The sequence below is a fragment of the Balaenoptera borealis genome (genome assembly GCF_965194805.1).
Source record: "Balaenoptera borealis genome assembly, chromosome: 4".
Lineage (NCBI taxonomy): Eukaryota > Metazoa > Chordata > Mammalia > Artiodactyla > Balaenopteridae > Balaenoptera > Balaenoptera borealis.
In genome coordinates, this window is record NC_138861.1 from 52,074,849 (window position 1) to 52,095,717 (window position 20,869).

Sequence of the window (20,869 nt, forward strand, 5' to 3'; positions counted from 1 at the left end):
GGTTTCTGTTTGAATTTTTGGTTTCAGTATTTTAATATTCTCTGTATGCAGTTCTCTATGAAACAGAAAATTATCACAATGATAATAATTACTTAAGTGAGAACAGAATTTTAGTTATATTACTTTTACCAGCAAATTCCTCAGTGTGGCCCAGTTCTCTATTATTATGTACTTTTAAAATATGTCATCACCAATAACACCTCAGAAATCTTGACGTTGAGGTTTTCACTCTTTATTATTCTAGTTTATCTGCCTTTGTACTTCCAATCTAGTAATTCTTTCACTTTGAAATCTCTGATCCATTAACTCTTCCACTTTCTCATTAATAATCCCTTTCCAGTCCTCAAATTCTTTCTTACTCAGCATGAAGTTCATGACCCATCATTATTGCTCCCTGAAAACACCATTGATTCTCTTTTCACTCTCTCTTTCTGTAATGGCTTGGTTAAGCCCGGCTCTCTTATTTCTTCTTGCCTGGCAAGCACCTCAGTACTTCTGGAGAAAATCACACAGCTGTGGTGACTGGTCTTTAATTCAGAGCTATACTAACATTACTCCTTTCACCATTTAGGAGCTCATTTTTAATTTCCACTGTTCTAATAGCTTATGGAAGCACCTCTGGGTGGTAGACTTTGACTAGAGACTTTCAAATGCTAATTACCCATTTCTAGAATGTGTATTCTTGATGAAGGTACTTCAAATGTTAATTAACCATCCCTGGGATATGTATTAAAACCACCTCCTACTGTCTTTGATAAATTTACAGACAGTATAGCAGTAGGCAGCTCTGAAGTCAGTGGCAGTGAAATTATCATTTTCCTAGGCTTTGAATTATAATATATAGGGAAGCTTCTCTGTTTAGCAAGTGAGAGAAGGCATGGGGAGATTGTAGTTTGAGGGCAGTGTTGGGTGAGTGAATGTTCTCTTGTTCTTTTGGCCTTCAGTAGAGATTTGGGATGGTATAGGATGCTCGTATCTAGAGGGCTGTCATGGGAGATAGGTATGGCCCCAGAGGAAAAACTGGAAAGGGTTTGGATTTAGAGCTGCTTCAGGAAGTGGGCTTCAGTTGGCTGAAAGTGAGTAAGGCTTGGATATGTTGATGATAAAGGGACCACCAGACCCTTAGGAGGTTGGGTGGGTAGAGGTGGTTAACGAGGAGGAATGTCTCAGTGCAATGTTCTTTACTGTTTTTGAGTTTGAGAGAGTCCCTTAAAACTTTTAATTATGTAGGGGCGAAGGGGAATTGTATGGTAAATAATTGTGGTTTTGCAGAAGTGTCTGAGTGACTATTTGGTAATGTCAAGATTTCACCTCTCTTACATTTGAGTATAATGGGTGTCATTGCTGGGTCTTTGGGTGATTTACAGTGTGTTGCACACTAATCATAGCTTCACCTTTTAATTACAGACAGACGTATTAGCCCTCCCAAAATGCATAGAGATAGACTTCTATTAAATTTCACTAGAACTGTTGGCATTAAGTTCAGTTTGGAGGGATAATTTCTACTGTTAACTAGTAGTTTATAGCTTTTTAAATTAATGTAAGCCAAATTTTAAACCACCAAAGTAGCTCTCCTGCTGAATTGTCTTATCACAAGGAGGTTCCATTATCTTTATATTATAGCTAATGATCTTTCAAATTACATTTAGACTGCTTTTTAATGACCTTTGGGCTTTTCATGGAAGATGGGTATCTTTTTCTGTCTTTTAATCAAGATGAGCTTAGTGTTTGTATAAAATCAATTTTTCTAAAATGCAAATATGATCTTGTCACACCCTTGCTTAAATTTTCTTGGCCATATCCATTTCTTGGCCTTAATCCTTCAGGAATAAGTTCAAATGCCAGAGCTTTCTTAACATTAAAGTCATTTATCATATAACACATACCTTTTTCATTTTCACCTCGTATTAGCTGCAGACCTACTGATATAACTTATTTCAAGAGATCACCAAATGGCCCATGTTCTCTCAGAACTTAGGCTCTTGGCACTGTTGCTTTTACCTGAAATGACTTTTTTTGCTTTCCTTATGGCTGACTCATCCATTTTATCTTTGGATTATCTCCACCTGTCTTGGAAGTTTTTGATCCCTATGTTTAGTTAGGTTCTCTTTTCTCTGACCATCTCCTATATATTTCCATAAAACTTGGTTATACCTACCAAATACTTAACTTTAATCAGACTTCTGTTAAATTTCACACTGGCTTTTAATGTTTCCATTAGTCATGGTATGTTGTAATACTTGGTTTCCTTGTCTGTCTGTCTCCCCTATTACACTTAAGATTTTTCTTAATAGTAATTTTGGATTTTGTTTGCCATCTAGTTTTTAAAGATTAATTATTTTTTTAAAAATTGTGATAAATACACATAACATAAAGTTGACCATTTTAACCACTGGTGGTGTTAAGTACATTCACGTTGTTGTGCAACCATCACCACTGTCCGTCTCTAGGACTTTTTTCACATTGCAAAACTAAATCTTTGTATACGTTAAACAATAACTTCCCAATTCCTTCCTTCCCCCAGCCCCTAGCAGAGACTGTCTCTGTCAATTTGACTTTTCCATGTATCTCGTGTAAGTGGAATCGTACAGTATTTGTCCTTTTATGACTGGCTTTTTATGACTCTCCGATACCTAGCACAGCTTCTAGCACATAGATGTGGTTCAGTGAATGTGTATTGTTGAGTGAATGTGTATATCACGGAGGCAGTGTGGTGTATGGGAGGAGCTATTAGGATTCTTGGGTTTTAGTTACGGGTCTTCTGTTCATTTTCTCTGTGATCTTGGGTAAATATATTTTCTGTTCATCTTACTCCTTTCTGTAAAATGTTGATACCAACCACTTCACATGACTTTTGAGGTGGTTAAGTGAGGTACAGAGGTCCTCGTTATCAGAGCTCCCAAGGTACAAGGTTGCTGCTATAGCAGAGCAAACTCCATCAATGTGAAAATATTCACTAATGAATTAATCTCTTATAGAATTAGTCCTGGCTCCAATAAGCTAGCTCTCTGCCCCCAGCCTGTCCCATCTGTAGCTTTTTGGTTATGTCTCTTTTGATTCTTGGAGAATACCTGACAGTAGAGTGTAAAATGCTTTGCAAATTGATTTCAAGGTGAAACTGTATAACTTGTATACTTTCTTGAATCTGTCTGTGGAGCCAAGGATAAACAGGGATTTGGAGATTAATCAAGAGAAATGCTATGTGGATGAAAAACAAGTGGCCCTTCAAAAAAGAATAATTTGAATTTTAAAGGATATAGAGGGTTCTTGGGAAAATTGATGAAATCCTAAAATATTTTGGCAGAAATAATCTTCTGTATCATCATGTTGCGCCCATCAAACAGAATCTGTCATTGTGCTGTCATTACTAATTTTCAGAAGAATCCTCTCCCCCTCAAATTAAACAGTTCATTCTAAGAGATAGTATAGTTATAATTATAAACTGAATTTTTGTTAAATATAAGCAAAAAAAGTTTTAGTTTTAAGGTTTTTTTTTTGTTATTTACAATGAAATTTTTGTCCTTGTTTTAAATGTAATTCACTTGAAGTGGCCTTTTTCTGGTATCAGTTATCCTCAGGAATAGAGGATTTTTATGTGTATGTTTTCTGAGATGTATGTAATGCTTAACAAATAAGAAATTATAGTAATAACTGTAAATGATGATCATTTTATGAAAATGTGTCTTTATTGGTAGTTTCTTTTCTTAAAATAATGATTGTTGGGGCTTTAGGCTTATCCCAGAGGTATTAGTTTTGGAAACCAGAACAGACAAACATGCTACTTCAGGCAGGCTCCAAATTTGAGGGTGCCCTTCTAAAAATATTTGATATAGATTCATTTAGTTTATATAGAATTGACTTATTTAGTTATGATGTAATTCAGCCTAAAAAAACCCTAGCAAAACTCTCAACTGAAATTCATTAAGGAATATGTCAATAATATAAAATGTAATCGTGTACTAAAAGAAATTGAAAAAATATATTTAAAATATTTTAAAAATTCACGTGTCAGACAAAACTTGATTCATTAAAAAAAAAAAAAAAAAAAGTATACTGTCGCATTGTTATTAGGAAAAAAAACAGCCCTGAAACTCTTACATGCTAGTTCTCTATTTTTGTTTGAAGGGTAAGACCCTTCTTTTTTTTCTCTTTTTCCCTTTTTCTCTTCATCTCTCCCTCTCTCTTTCATCTCTAACTGTATCTGTAAGTTAAATCATAGCATCTAAAGGGATTTTAGAGATAATTTAGTTATCTACCTTCTCTGTTTCTTGAGTGCTTGGAGTTCCTCTTCAGCCAGTGGATTTGATTATCCAGCATCTGTTTTGAACACCTTCAGTGAGTAGAAACGCACTCATAAAGAAACAGTCGTTTCAATTGGAAATTTTTGTTAGAAGTTCTTTCTTACTGCTTAACTGAAAATTTTCTGTTTCTGTATATTAGTGTGTGCATCTGATGGATACAGAGTGGTTCTAATCCTTCAACTTGACAGCGTGGATCAATCAGGACAGTCTTGGTTCTCTGCCATAATAAACAGTCTTTAAATCTCGGAAGTTTAAAAAAACACAAATTTTATTTTGTATTCATACTTCATGGTTATCTGCATGTCTACTGTGGGTTAGAAAGGGGGCTCTTCTCATCATGGTCCTTCAAGGACCCCGGCTGATGGATGAGCCACCGTCTCAGACGCGGTGAGGAAAAGAGAGCTTTGGAAGGTCTTGCATAGGCAGTAAATGTTCTGACCCAGAAATGACACACATCACTTCTACTCATAATTTGTTGGTCAGAACTAGTCGTATGGCCCTAATCTAGCCATAGGGAGCAGCAGGGACGGGTAGGAAGGGCAGTCCTACCGTGTGCCCAGAATGGAAGGGGAGGAGGTTGGCGCCAGAACGGTGAATAGCAGTATCACACAGTCTTTCAGGAATTTGGAGCTGTGTCATGTCTTTGTATTCCTCTCTCGCCTAGGATAAAAATTCAATATTTCAACTCCTTGTGATATGATTTCCAATTCCATAAGCCATCCAGACACACTATAGTTTTTCTGTGTTGTTCCTGAAGGATATTTCCAGAAGGGAACACAGCATTCTTGTTGGAATCTGGCCAGGACAGCTAGAAGAATTTTTTTTTTCCCTTTTGGCAGACTAAAATGAGACAGTATTAAACCAGTGTTCAAGTTAGTTCAGTGACTATCTGTTTTATAGATGTGGACTTAAATTGTATCCTGAATGGTTTCAGTTCAAAGAGAAGAAGCTGAGGTATAGTAGAGAACAGAGACTGAAGTTTTAAGACTTGGATTCAAGTCCTAACTTTGAGGAGCTGTGTTACACAGGACTTGTTCCTTAGTTGTCCTGAGCCTATTTTCTTATAGATATAACCTAACACTATAGATGAGGGAATTCCCTGGCAATCCAATGGTTAGGACTCGGCGCTTTCACTACCGAGGGCTCTGGTTCAGTCCCTGGTTGGGAAACTAAGATCCCACAAGCCGAGTGGTGTGGCCAAAAAAACAAACAAAACACAAAGCAGTATTGATGAGAATGTGAGCAGAAGTGTTTTCGTGGACTTTCATAAGGTGGTATTAAAATACTAAGTGTTACTAAGAAGCATTGTTTTGTTTCCTTCTGCCTAGGTTCACCATAGTTCATTAGACCTACTTAAGTGTTTCAGTTCATAAGTGGCTGCGTATGAAATATTGAACATATATACTACAGTCCTTGTGGGTATAAATCATCATCAAATACATTTTTATATGATTATTGAAAAGAGTCAAACTGATGTGCTGCCTCTCATTTGCAGGTAGGGTTCTTTCACAGTCTACTCCCGGGACTCCATCAAAGACCATAACAATATCTGAAAGTGGTGTTATTGGATCAACTTTAAATTCTACAACACAGACACCAAATAAAATAGCCATCTCACCTTTGAAATCGCCAAATAAGGTAAAAAAAAAAAAATTAGCCACAAACGCCAAGTATTGTGGTTAATGACTTTGTTTTCTTACTAGTCACTTCAGATACTTCAATTTTAATATTTTAATATATTCCCAAACAGTTAATAGGTATTTGGTGAATATCGGATTAATTTAGTAATCAAGGATATACGACAGATAAAAAACTTACCCTGAACGCATAGTTACACAGTTATCATTTTGCATGCTAAGATTATTTTAATGGCCCTTGTGAATGTGGGTACAACGTAAATCTTCTGAACGAGGTGCATTATGTAGGTGTTTGGATCCTCTTCAGTTAATACTTGTGCAAAATTATTGTCTTTGGGTCAGTCACATATATACTCTGTAAATATAAAATGTTAAATGTAACTTTTTAAAAAATAAAATATTCGGTGTCTTCTGCTTAAGCTGTCCTTGATTTTATGGAGAGCTGAGCTTTTGCTGGGTAACAGAGTACCCATAGTACTAGAAATTGCCATCAAATGCTGGTGATCATATCATTCGGGTTTTTTAGGCTTAACACAACTCATTCAAAGCATTTGAAAGCTTGTCATAATTTGTTTTCTTTTTAAGGGGGCAAAGTACCTGTCATTTTAGGTCAAGTTAAGTAGTCTTAGCTCACTTTCCTAAAACATACAGATGTCATTATACCAGCATAACATTTTGGAACAAGTATGTCTTAAAGGACATATTCAGGTGGAAAGCCAAGCATCATTATTCTGTAAGGTGCCACCCTTGCGATTCTGGAAACACACTGCCCTTTGTACCTGCCTTTTTCCTTAATTTGCTACTATTCATGAGTAGAACAAACATTACACGTTTGCCTTACATGTTTAAAAAGTCTAACTGTTGGTTTCTGTTTTAATGAGACTTGACTATAGTGTATAAATATGATGTCTGTTACAGTTTATTAAAATGGGATTCTACCTGCATGATAATACAGATAATTATCTACTTAAATGGAATGAATTCAACAGATATTTGAGTGCTCACTATGTGCTCGGCATAGTGATAGGCACTGGGGATAAAAGCATGAATAAGATAAGTTTTAAATTTCAGGTAGTTCAGTAGGGAAGTTAGAGTTAAACATTAAGAACTGCCCTACAGAATCATAACGGTCACAGGTGGATTGAAGAGCCCTGTTGTGTCTGTCGGAGGAGGGTTATACAAAGGATGCTGTTCCTGAAAGGTCTTAACCTTAAAGGTGGTTTGGGCCTTAGCTATGGGTGAGCATAGGAGCTTTCCAAATTGAGATAATACTTTACACAAAAGTGTAAAAGCGTGGCCCCGTGTAAAAGGGTAGTGTAGGGAGCTACATTGCTTTGGTAGTGTGAGAGCCGAGGGTGCTGAAGTTAGATGGAAGGTTTCGTTACCCTCAGGGGAGTTTGGATTTTACTGTTCTTAAAGACTTTCTGTGACTTCCCGTTGCTTCTAGGACAGTGGTTCTCAACCTTGTCTGCACATTGGAATCACCTGGGGAGCTTTAATAAATACCAATGCCTGGTTCTTATCCCCAAAGACGCTGTTTTAATTGGTCTGGAGTTTGGCCTGGTATCAGGATTTTTTAACGCTAAGTGATTATAATGAGTGTAGCCTAGATTAAAAACAACTGCTCTAGGATAATATGAGATTTGCATTTCAAAAAAGATGACTCTGTAGCATAATGAAAGATAGTTTGGAGGAAGGTAAGGCTGGATTCTAGAAGAGACCAGTTGGGTTAGTTATTCTCAACCTTGGCTACACTTTGGAAGCACCTGGAGACCTCTCGAAAAAACTCCTGGCTGGCCTCCACCTGATCCCACTTAAGTCAGTCTCTAGGTTGGGGTCTAAGTATTAGATTTAATATTTAAAAAATTTAAAGTGTAGGCCAGGGTAGAAAATCACTAAATTAGAGTATTTTAGTACTTCACATTTGAGCTAGACTAGTAGCTAAGGGGCTAGGAAGAAGAGACGTGTTGAAAGAGGTTTAAGACATAATGACTGGATGTCAGGGTATTAGGGAGGGGAGACGTGTTGAAAGAGGTTTAAGACATAATGACTGGATGTCAGGGTATTAGGGAGGGGGAGAACCTAAGCAATGACTCCTAGATTCCTAACCTGAAGAACACAGTAGATGGTGGCACTGTGGACTGGTATGTGGGCTATATCTGATGGCATACAAATAAGAACTAGCTTTATTTTTCTCTTATCCTTGACTTTAGCCATGTCATGTTGAATCTTCCTTCCCTGGCTCTTGACAAGATGTCGTTTTTACTATAAGAACAAGCCTTATTTTGATGATTAAATTCAAAGGTGTGAAAAGTCTACTTCAAACCTTACATCCAGTTGCATGGCTGTAACTCAGACCTAATCATGACTCAGGGACCATGCAGTAGAGGAGTATTATCTGTTTCTTCACTCTTCTTATTCTTCCTTCTTTCTGCTTTTGGCTTCTGATTGGAAGGAAAATTAGAAGAGAAAGGACAAAGTTTTATGTGACTGGGAGTATTGTAATCCAATTGCCAATGTCCTCTGTGTGGCAGGTGTCCAAGTGTGGCCTTTTAGACTTGTGCATTTAGGATGGTTTTTGGAGGCCCGAGTGGTATGCCCACATTGCCCAGGTCCCTTTTATGGTGCACACTCCAGCTGCCTTTGGCAGGCTGCTAACTATCTCTTCCCTCCTGTAGTCCACCTACAGCCTGTTACTGCTGAGTCTCCTTCCTCAAGAAGGCACATGTCTTTGGCCTACCGAGATGCTTTAGCCCTTCTGCAGCATCTGTTGTATTTGGCTAATGGGAAACCTATAGAACCCAGTGGTAGACGTGTAGCTCATCTAACTGCTGTCCTCTGAGTCCTTGCTCTGCCATTTTGAAGCTCCATCCAACCTCTTGCTTTCAGAATTCTCCAGGCTGGGACCAGTTTCTGTGTTCACATATGGCCTAAACTCCTGGGGATAAGTCAGGTTCTTCCGGGCTTTTAAGAGTCTCTTTATCTCAGTATGTTGCCAGCCAAAGATTCAGATGTCAGTTTCCCTTCTTGTAGTTATCACCCAGTCTGTCCCAGAGGTTTTCTTGGAGAACCCCTGCTTTTGTTCTCACTAAGGTTGTAAAGCCCTAGCATTCTCTATGTTTATGAATTCACTTCTGTTTCTAATCTTGTTTTGTTTTGTTTCATTTTCAGTAGGTGGGAGGTGGATGATAGAGATGCTGTCTTTAAGCAACTCTGGCATGGATGTGTTGTTCTTTTTAGAGTGTAGGGGAGTTTATCATTTGTAGTTCTCAGCTTTGGGGGTTTCACTAGAGCCACATTTTAAGATCGGAGAAAACATCCCGTTATCCTTTCATACTAGAGAGGAAATACAGAAGGCATGGCTGGTTTGGGCAAAGAGATATTGTTCAGTTCTTGGAGACGTTTGTCATGGAAGTACCCACTGCTTGTCTAGAGGAGGATGTCCATTAGGAAGCTGAATATAGGCAGTGGCTAAAACTATGTGGATAGATGAATTTAACCAGGGAGCATGCGGTTGTGTGTGGAGTGAAAAGAAAAGCAGGACTGAACCACAGAATATTAAGAGTTAGCAGAAGAAAAGAGCCAGTGGAAGAGAAGGAATGATAAGAGAGGAAGTATGAGAAACTTAAAAAAATGAGAAGGGAGGATGGTTTCAAGAATGATGCCGGTCTACAATTTCAAATGTCATAGAAATGTCAATTAAGAAAAAGACTAAAAAGTAAGGATTTGCTGGAGATGTCTTTGCTCCCATTGATCAAAAGTGGTCAAAAGGAAACCTCAAGCACCCATTCTTCCTTCCCTGCCAGCACTCACAGTCTGACCACCATCTGCCTTGAATCTGCCAGGACTTCTCTCATTATTTGTTCCTGTTTATACAGGGTACCATCAAAAGGCCCAGACTCCTAGATTACCTTTCATTTCCCACATCTAATCTCCTTAAAGTTGTCAGTATCTTCTGTCCCGTTACCCACCACCCATCCCCAACTCTTAAAATCCTTCCACTGTGCCCTATTTGGAGTTCATAAGCAAAATAATCCCCCAAATCCTCAACCTCTTTGCTGAATATTCTTTTTATTTTCTTACTCTAATGGATACCTGACTCTTACCAATGGTACTGCTTCCCCTGCAGACCTCTTAAGTGATGACTCTCCTTCAGCCCTTTATACCATCGAGCCTGGAAGGGGGGCCTAGGGAATAAGTGTCTTCCTTGCTTGTTCTCATTACAGTTTGCAGACCATGCTCACTCTCTTCTCCATCTTTGAAACTAATGTTACCAGGTTCCTTGTGGAAAGTCGGGCACATCTAATGTTTTCTCAATTTACTTGATATTGTAGTTGTCTTTTGGGGCAGATTTCTTCCATTATATTTATTTTCTAAAGTAATCCTCAGTTTTCTTAAGTATTTATTAGACATGCAAATAAGTATTAAGCTAATGAAAGCATGATTCTGCAAGGTTTGCTTTCTTTTTACTTTAGATTTCAGTAATACTGTTATCTTCTAGTTTCGGACATTTAATGTATCTTTTGTCCTGTAATCTTATTCTTGCCTTTTAGTATTTTTTTTTCATGGCATATTTTAGTTTATTTCAGAAGTACAACGATTTGACATTAAAAAAAATCTATCCATTTAATTCCCAACATTAATAGGAAAAAATAATTATTTGACAATCTCAATACATGCAGAAAAATTCTGAAAATAGCCAGCCTTCATTCTGGTTAAAACTACTTGAAACAGTAAAAATAAATACTTTTGTAACTTGAAAATGAGGACGAATACATCAAACTTCATGTAATGGTGAATGTTGAACAAAGATACCCACTTTCAACACTTGTTCGTTTCTACTGCAGCTCTGAGTTAATGCAGTAAGGCAAGAAAAAGAAATAAGTGGCATAGAGCTTCAAAAGAAAGTAAAAATTTGTCACAATTTACATTATAATATATGTGTAAAATATAAGAATCTGCTATTGAACTATTAGAATTAATGTATAAATTTAATTGATGGTTATATATGTGGTCAATATAAAAAAAGATGATTAGATATGTGGTCAGTATAAAAAAATCAATATTTCTAGGCTTTTACACTTAATAAAGTTTTGTTATGATTGATTTTAAATCTTCCATCTTACTAGTTACTTTTTCTTTTTCCCATCTGTTCTTTTTCTTTCTTTCTTTTTTTAATATTTGTTTATGTACAATTTATTATTATTTTTTTTATTTTGTCTGTGCTGGGTCTTAGTTGCAGCATGCAGGATCTTTAGTTGTGGTACAAGGACTGGTTAGTTGCGATATGTGGGCTTTTTACTTGCGGCATGCGGGATCCAGTTCCCCGACCTTGGATGGAACCTGGTCCCCCTACATTGGGAGGGGGGAGTCCTACGCACTGGACCAGCAGGGAGGTGCCTCTTTTTCTTTAACTCTTTTTCTGCCTTTTTTTGGGGGCGAATTGAGTATTTTTTATGATTCTATTTTACCTGCACTATTGGCATGTTATACTTTAATTTTTTTTTTTTGGTTGCTCTCGAGTCAAATATAAATTTTTGACTTATCACAGTCTACCTTCAAATTTATATCCCTTCGTGTAGGGTAAGAACCTTATATAGAGTGCTCCCAATTCCTCCCTCCCATCCTTTGAGCTATCATTGTTAAACATTTTACTTTTACATGTTATAAACTCCATAATAGATTCTAGTGTTTTTGCTTTACACAGAATTACCTTTTAAAATGATTAAAAATTAAGAAAAACAAATCCTGTGTTTGTTTTCATTTGAACTGAATCCTACGTATGCTTTCTTTATGTAGGCCCCGGTCTCTGTCTGGTATCAAACTCCTCCCTAAAGAACTTTCTTTGATGTTTCTTTTAATGAAAATCTGCTTATAAGAAATTCTTTCAGCTTTTGTTTGCCTGAAGAAGTCTTATTTTGCCATTATTTTTGAAAGATATTTCTGCTAGGTAAAAGATTTTTGGTTGTCAGTTTTCCCCATACTTTAAAAATATCACTTCATTGACTTCTAGATTGCATAATTTCTGCTGAGAAATAATGTTGTAATTTTTGTCTATTTTCTCCCTGTATATAATGTCTTTTTTTTTCTTTTCCTAGCTGCTGTCAAGATTTTCTCTTTATATTTGGATTTCTGTCATTTGACTATTATGTGTCCAGATATCTGTTTTGTTGTTGTTCTTTTCTTTTTAAAATATATATTTGTCTTGATTTTAAAGGCTTCTCAGACCTGTGATTTATTGTCTTTTTGGAAAACTTTTGACCATATCTCTTCAAATCTTCTTCTGCCTCATTCTTTCTTTTCATTCTAGAACTCCAGTTTCAAAAATGTTAGACTGAGATAGTTCCGTAGCTCTTAGATGCTCTGTTCTGCCCCCCCCGCCCCCACTCCTTTTTCTTTGTGTTTCAGCTTGGATAATTTCTACTGACCTATCTTCAGATTAATTGGTTCTTTCCTCAGTTGCGTGGAGTCTACTAAAGGGCCCATTGAAGGACTTCTTCATCTCTGATCATTGTGTTTACTCTATTTCTAGCATTTCCATTTGGCTCTTTTTTATAGTTCCATTTCTCTGCTGCAGTTCCCCTCTGTTTCATTGCACGGTTGTCTTCGTTTCCCACTAGGTCTGTTAACATAATTAATCATAGTTATCTTAAAGTCCTTATCTAATGGTTGCAACATCTAGGTTATCTTTAAGTCTAGCTTTCATTTTAGAATGGCCATCTGGGCTTTTTTTTTTTTTTAAAGCTTACACATCTAGGGTGGGGAAACTATGTTCTATGAAAGGTAGATAACTTAGCACAAGGAGTGAAGCTGGGCTGTTGATTCATATCAAGTCTGATCAGAAAGACTTCAGGATAGTTAAACTTTTGGATAACTGAAGTTCAAAAATGGTAAAAGTCTGCAGAGCTTGGGTCCTGGAAAATTGGATTAAAGAATTGAGGGTTAGAAACCTCAAAACCCTTTCTTTCTCACTAATTTGGTCTTAGAGTAAGTAAATATTTCTAAAATGTCAGGCCTGTCACACTTTATGTAATGTTGATGGGTTCTTTTTTTTTTCCTGACTATCTTTATAATGAACATGAATACGTCTTCAAAATATACTACTCTTTTAAGAGTCTATGCAAATTATCCTGGACATCCTTGAATACACCTTATACATACTTCTTGTCAGTTTTTCTCTTCTACCCAGGGGAGTGCTCTTCTTTTTTGGCCTTATTTGGCAAACAGATCTTTCCTGTTTGCCCTGCCTGTGGTAAGTAATTGAATCATCACATAGCCATTTAGGATGCAGAATGTACTTAACTCCCAGGGAAGGAATTTCAGAGCATAAGCTACGTACACATGGTTCAAGAAAAGTTTCTCACTTCTCTGAAATCTATGACCAGTATAACTTATTGAACTCTTTCTACTTTTAGATCTTTTAGCTTGGGTAGAATTCTATAAAGCTTCTATAATTAAATTCTAGATTCAACATTTTACTATAGTTGCTTCATCATTTATTTACCCATCCCTCTATCCATTAATCATCTTATTTTTAAAATGCATTTCAGAGTAAGTTGCACATGTTCAGTATACGTCCCCCCAGATATTCCATCAAGCATACCATTAACTAGAATTCACTACTTGTTTAGAGGGTTTTCTTTTTCCTTTTGAGGTAAAATTCACATATACTGAAATATGCAAATCTTAAACATTTGGATGTTTTCAGCTAAAATGCATACATCTATGCAACGAAAAAAACCTCTGTTAAGATAAAGAACATTATTATCACCTCAAGAAGTTAACAATTAAAAAAATTTTTTTCCTATTTCTGCATGTATTCGGGTAAACAGTGCACCTGTCATTTGATAGGTTTTGGTAAAAAGCCTTTATGACATATTTCCTAGAAACTGAGAAACAAACAACTGCAGATTATTAATTCTTTTGCTTGTAGTTCAGAGTTTCCAATTTTTTTTCCCTAATAAATTGAAGGAGGACGTAAGTAAGTTTACAGATCATTAAAAATAATTTTTGATGGTAGAATACAATGTGATTTTTGTATAAAACTCAGAAGGAATTCCAAGTATTAATGTATATTATTACAATAAATATCCTTCTGTTCATATAAACTTATTTGTGAAAATAATATTTTTCAGTATTTATAAAAACACAGGAATAGAATTGATGCTAAACTCTGTAGTGATACGAAATATTCATTTATGGATACAGGAAGTAATCTTTTAAAATGAGTCTGATCATCTTATTGAAAGATGCATTTCAATAAAGTCTTTTTATATTGTAATAATCACAATTTGTAATATATTTGTTGTTTTAAGTGTATACAATAATTGTATTATGAACTCAAGACAAAATTATTTAACACTTAGAGCTTTACATAAATACATCTTTTTGTTTCAGAGAATTATGATAAAAGAATTTCAAGGATAAAAATGTTACACTAGAATAAAATTTTTAGAGGATATGGAATTCAAACACAAGTTCACAGAGGAAAAGGAATAATATAAATTTCTGACTGCTAAAGAGTTCTTTGTTTATATTTTTAAAAATATAATAGATACTCGTGAGTATCAAATCAGTATGTTGATTTGATTCCATTGAATGCATTTTAAAAAGTAATGTGACAGTTTTATTTTTTAAATGCTAGTATTTATAGTGGGCTAGAAATTACAATAAACTGAATGATGTTCTCAGTCTCCCCGAAGGTTATCTCCACTCCAGCCAACTGGAAGGGAAAAGACATGGAAAAGCACATGTTGGGAGGCTTTTATGGACCAGACCAGATGGATGTTACATCATTCACTTCACTAGCTAAAGCTCAGTCTTGTAGGCTTACCTTACTACAAGGGAGCCTAGGAAATAAAATCTGGCTCTATGCCTAGGAAGCAGAAGAGAATATGGATTTTGGTTAGCAATAAGCAGTCTGTAGTGTAATCATCCATATATAGCCTAGTAGTGCTATATTAACAAAGGTAGTTGACATTAGTTAGGCAGGAAACTGGAAGCCTGAACAATAATGAAGATTTCCTGTTACAAAGAGTCACTCTTCCATTCTCCGTTTTTGAGTGGCTATCAATATTTATTGAGGTCCATGTGTGCTGTGTGCTGAGGCTGTGGGAACTATGGAAGAGCTTACAGTGGTTGGGCAGACAAAATTCAATGCATGTAAAACAATAATGAACAATGAAGTAGGTGCTAAGTTGTGTGGTATAGACAAGGTGGTATGAAACTAGAGAGAAAAGAAAAAGAGAAGTCCTGACGTTCCTTCATTCACCACTCAGCAATGCCTGCGCTGTGTTAGGGACTATATTCTTTGGGGAAATAGAAGAGAGCAAAAATAGACGTGTGGAACCTAAGGTCTACGGAGGTGTGGAAGGAAATGTGACAGAAATGAATTAAATGATATACAAAAATATAAAATTATAAAAGACATGTGATGGCATGAGATCCTATATAAGGGGATTCAACCACAGTTGGGATGATTAGAGAAGGCATCCCTGAGCTAAGGGTTTTTTATGGGTAGAATTAGAGTGGATGTCAGCCACAAGAGTGAAGGACTAGAGGTAATAATACATATGATGAACACATATGTATACATATGAGAGTACATACATACAGAGTACTAAGACAACTACTCTGATTAGAATTAGTAATCCTTTGCAGGGAATGGAGAACATAAAAAGATACGGTTAGATTATGGATAATTTTCAAAAGCAAGAAAATTTAGACTTAATTTTGTCATTGAATGGAGACTCATGAAATGTTTCTAAGGCAACAAGAGATATAATAAAAGTATGAAAGTGAAGTTTGCAAAAAAATTACTTAGGCAGTGTTTGGTAGATTCAAGGCAGGTAGAGACGAATCATAAAGCTGATTTTGAATTTGTTTTGCAAATATCCAGGCAAGAAGTGATATGAGCAATGACAGTATTGGAAAGTTGAGAGTTAGAACAGTTTTGGGACAGAGGTTTCAGAAGTTGATAGCTTCTGCTTTTGCTGTGAAGCTCTTAAATGTTTGAGTTAGGGGATGGCCCAATGAGTACAGTGTGAAGTGAAGGGAATCTGTTTTCCTGATAAACTTTAACACAGGTTGTTGTAAGATTGATAAGAGTTAGAGTTGAGGTGACTGCAGGTTGTAGGTCCCATTGATTCTGTAGCCTGAATTATTTTGAACGTATATAACTTCTCATGTCAGCACCCATTAGCCAGGATAAAGGAGTAGAAGGAGTAAATGACTGAGAATTTACTTCTTTTCTATGTTATTATATTGGTTTTGTTTTTATGCTTTTATAATTATGTTGTTTGAATACCTGTGGGGTTCTGTTGCCGTATTAGTAACAGCTTTTTTACTATAGAAATTTAAAATATATTTAAAAAGTTAGAATAGTAAAATTAACTCCCATGTACCCTTCATCCAGCTTTGGAATTATCCACTTAATCTTGTTATCATCTATAACTCTCTTCCCACTTTTTTTTTTTTAAAGTAAATCATGTCATTTTATCTGTAGATATTTCTTTATGTATATAAAAGATAAGGACACTTTTTTTTTTAACTTATCCACATTCCTTTAATGCCATTAAATACCTAGTTAATTCACATTTCCCCAGTCATCTTAAATTTTTACACTGTGTTTGAATTCGGGATTCAGATAAGTTTGTGAATGATTGATATTTCTCTTACTTTCTTCATCTTCCTTTTTTCCTCTTGCCTTTAAAAAAAAATCAGGTTGTTTATATCCTATAGTTTTTCATAGCCTGGAGTTTGCTGGTTGCATCCCTGTGGTGCTGTTTAGTTTTTTTTTTTTTAATAAATTTATTATTTATTTATTTATGGCTGTGTTGGGTCTTCGTTTCTGTGCGAGGGCTTTCTCTAGTTGGTGGTGAGCGGGGGCCACTCTTCATCGCAGTGTGCGGGCCTCTCACTATCGTGGCCTCTCTTGTTGTGGAGCACAAGCTCCAGACGTGCAAGCTCGGTAGTTGTGGCTCACGGGCTTAGTTGCTCCGTGGCATGTGGGATCTTCCCGGACCAGGGCTCGAACCCGTGTCCCCTGCATTGGCAGGCAGATTCTCAACCACTGCGCCACCAGGGAAGCCCTGCCGTTTAGTTTTGAGAATTTTTGGAATAGAACTCAGATGGCTCCTACATCTTTAGACCTTAGCATGTGTTTTGGAGGTATTTTCTCCCAGTCTTTGGCTTGTCTTTTTATTCTTTTAACAGTGTCTTTTACAAAGCAGAAATTTTTAATTTTAATGAAGTTTGACTTATCAACTTTCTCTTTCATGGACTGTACTTTTGGTATTGTATCTAAAAAGCCATCACCAAACCCAAGGTAACCTAATTTTTCTCCTGTTATCGTACAGGAGCTGTATAGTTTAGTTTTATAGTTTCAGGACCATGATCCATATGTGACAGATGTTAAGATTTGTGTTGAAATTCACTTTTTTGCATGTGGATGTCCTGTTGTTCCAGCACCATTTGTTGAAAAGACTATCCTTTCTCCATAGAATTTCCTTTGTTCTTTAGAGATGAGTTGACTGTATTTGTATGGGTCTACTTCTGTGCTCTCCTGTTTATCAGTCATTTTTAGTCTTTGCCAAGCTGATTAAAAGATCTCACATAGATATGTATTTTTAAAAATTGTTCATATATTTGTGTCTTCTGGACTCCTCTTCTGAACTCTGATGCCCTTTGGGTGGTTTGTCTTTTTTTTTGCTTGCTTGGCATATTAAGGAAAGTACTCCTTTGTTATCAATGTGGTTACAAACATTTTTCCCAGTTGGCTTTGTCTTTTTTTTCTTGCAGACATTCTGCACATTAAATTTGTCAAAATAGTGTCTTCAAGTATGAATTTTGAGTTTTTGAGCTATGCTTAGATAAGTCTTCCTTACTCCAATATTTTAAAATATTTATCCATTAAAAATCATTATTTGGTTTTTTTTATGTAATTATTTTACATATAATATTCTTTTATTACAAATTAAGTACAAGAACAGATAGACTTGTTTTTTAAACGTCATGGAATGGTTAAATTAATATTAGCCTCTGTATCAGTTTGATCCTGACTGATTTTTATAACCCATCTTGCAAGGTGGGTATCTAATTTTTGTATTGTGGTAAAATAATGCAACATAAAATTTACCATCTTTATGTACATTTTTCAGTGTTCAGTTTAGTGGTATTAAGTGCATTCATATTATTGTGCAGTCATCTCTACAATCCATCTCCAGAGCTCTTTCCATCTTGGAAAACTGCAACTCTAAACCCATTCTTCGTGCTCCCTAGCCCTTGGCAGTCACTATTCCACTTTCTGTCTCTGTGATTTTGGCTACTCTACTTCATAAAACTGGGATCATATGTTATTTGTCCTTTATTTGTGATTGGCTTATTTTACTTAGCATAATGTCCTCAAAGTTCACCAGTCAGAATTTCCTGCCTTTTTAAGGCTGAATAATATTCCATTGTATGTATATTCATTTGTGGATGGACACTTAGATTGTTTCCATATTTTAGCTTGTGTGAGTAATGTTGCTGTGAACATGGGTGTACAAATACCTCTTGGAGACCCTACTTTCAATTCTTTTGAATGTATACCCAGAAGCTGAATTTCTGGATCATATGGTAATGCTATAATATTTAATTTTTTGAAGAACCACTATACTGTTTTCCACAATGGCTGTAACTGTTTTACATTCCCATCAATAATGCACAAGGGTTCTAATTTCTTCATATCCTTGCGAACACTTTTTCTTATTGTCTATTCTCCATTTATTTATTGAAACTGGACATTGTGGGGGAAATAGCAGTATTTAAAATGCCCTGGTTCTTTTGTCACATCCAAGAAGCTCTGCTAAGATACTCAGTGAGAACATTTACAGATGAGATAAAGAGGGGCCTATGAAATCCTGAAATTGCAGGCTGAATTCTATATGCTTTTGTGCCTTTTCCTGGAGAAACTTCCATTGATTTAATTAGATTATGGGAAGTGGCGGGAAAGGGCAGAACAGGAAAGAAAGAGGGGAGGGAAAGAGGCGCATACATGGTGGGAGAAGGCAGCGCTGTGGGGTTAGGTTAGGGAATTCGCATCCGGATGCTGCGGCCCCAGGTGTGCGCCCACCTGCAGGTCCTGGCGCCATGCAGTGCATTCCCGCCCGCCGACGCTGGAGGGCGCGCCCGCGCACAGCCCGCCCCGAGCGGACCCGGGAGACGCTCCAAGGGGCCGACAGGGGGCGTTGTATAAGGACGGAGGGAGCCCAACCCGGAGACTCCGAGCCCAGCCACCTTCCCGGTGGAGGGAGGCTCCGCGGCCCTGGGTCTGGTGGGCGGGGCCGGAGGGAGGTTTTCCCTGCGCACCGGGGGGAAGAGACCCCACCTCTTCCAAATCCTGAGGTCGCCTTTTGCTTTGGGGGAGCATTGCCCCGAGTCCAGTGACCTTTGCAAAATCGTCTCAGGTTGTCTCGGAGGCAGGTGTCCCTGGATTAGAATCTTAGCTCTTCACTTCGCTGTGTGACCTTGGACAAGGAATCCACCTCTCTGAACCTCAGTTCCCTCCACCCCTAAAATGGGGCTAATGACCATGTCCAGATGGTACAGCCGGGGCAAGAATTAAATGAGACCCTGTGCCTGCAGGGCGCCCACGTAGCAGGGCACCTGGTACATGGTAAATCCTCAAACTACTGTCTTACCATTGTTAGTATTACTCTTATTACATATCATTGTTACTACAGTATTACTACTATATGATTACTATTACTGTATTACTATATTATTGTATTTATACATTGGGCTGCAGTTTGGCCATTCTAGATATCTGTCTCAAAAGACCTGTTCTTTTGGTGAGAACACGTAGTTCTAAAGCTTTTTAATCTTTTCCATTCTTAAAAGTTATCCAAGGGCCTAAAGTGTTTCTGTTTTTGTGCCATTCACTCCCATGCCATTGAATTTCACCCCATTTAAATTGATCTGGCCAAAATAGCTCTGTGAGCAGAGCGATCAGATGAAGTCTCAGGATTGCCGGCTTGAAAGATTCCTGCCGGCTTCTTGTAGGAAAGAGAAAGAAAAGCCAGCCTCTTCAAGGATAACCCCAAAGGCCATGTGGCCCAAAGGCCCCAGGCTGGGACGCAGGCGGTCTGGGTTCCGATTCGGGTTCTGCCCGCATGACTTCAGCAGTGTGCTCCGTCTCTGAATGTGCGCTCAGCTGGACACGACGAGGTCAGTGGATTTGCATCCTTTTGGTTCCTGCAGCTGTGATGACCTGGTTCCTGGTTCTCCCTTACCTATTAGAAGAGTCTGGTATTTGCACGGATGCGTGGGTCCGAGGAAGGAGAAACCAGCCGTTGCCAACCTCAAGGGGAGGACATGGATTCACAAAGTCCTCTGTTGGACTTAAGTTCAGCCACTGCCCACACATGACCTTGGCAAGTTACTCCTTATTCCTCCCCCAGGGGTCAGCATGTGGTGACATTCAGGGTGGGACACGTGTCCTTCAGCCTTCACTTTCAGCTGGAGTCCCAGCCCGAAGCCCTGAAGAGAGAGAGGTGGCCAGAGGTGTCCATCAGCTGGAGCTCAAGGTCACCAGGGACCATGTTATGAAGGGAAAAGTGTCCGGCACTGATTGATCTCACGCTCCAGTCAAAGGCAAGTCTACCTTCCTTTATGGAGCCCTTCTCCAGCTGAGCAAGGTCACAGCGCCGTCTGCAAGGACTCTGGATAACCTAAGACTGGGTTCATGTCAAAGTCCATCCCTCTCTAGCCGTGCAACGTTGATGTGATGACCTAACCTCTGAGCCTCAGTTTCCTCCACTGGAAAATGAAGGTGTTGATTCTCCAAACTGATGGCACAGACATCACCCATGGAGCACTCCCCCACTCTGGCCTCTCACTGTGCTCGGGTTTGGATGCTTCCGTGCTGGTGTTGCTTTCTTCTTCTCCCTAATC

At 37.6% G+C, this 20,869-nt stretch overlaps 1 protein-coding gene across 8 annotated transcripts in view; it reads left to right on the forward strand.

The window, feature by feature from the left end:
* LIN54 (lin-54 DREAM MuvB core complex component) overlaps window positions 1-20,869 on the forward strand; it is a 70,681-nt gene that overhangs the window by 18,328 nt on the left and 31,484 nt on the right. For all 8 annotated transcript variants that reach the window (XM_082391118.1, XM_082391122.1, XM_082391120.1 and 5 more), the window contains exon 4: window positions 5,797-5,939. In XM_082391118.1, the coding sequence (XP_082247244.1) occupies window positions 5,797-5,939 (143 nt within the window). The remainder of the gene's footprint in view (window positions 1-5,796; window positions 5,940-20,869) is intronic.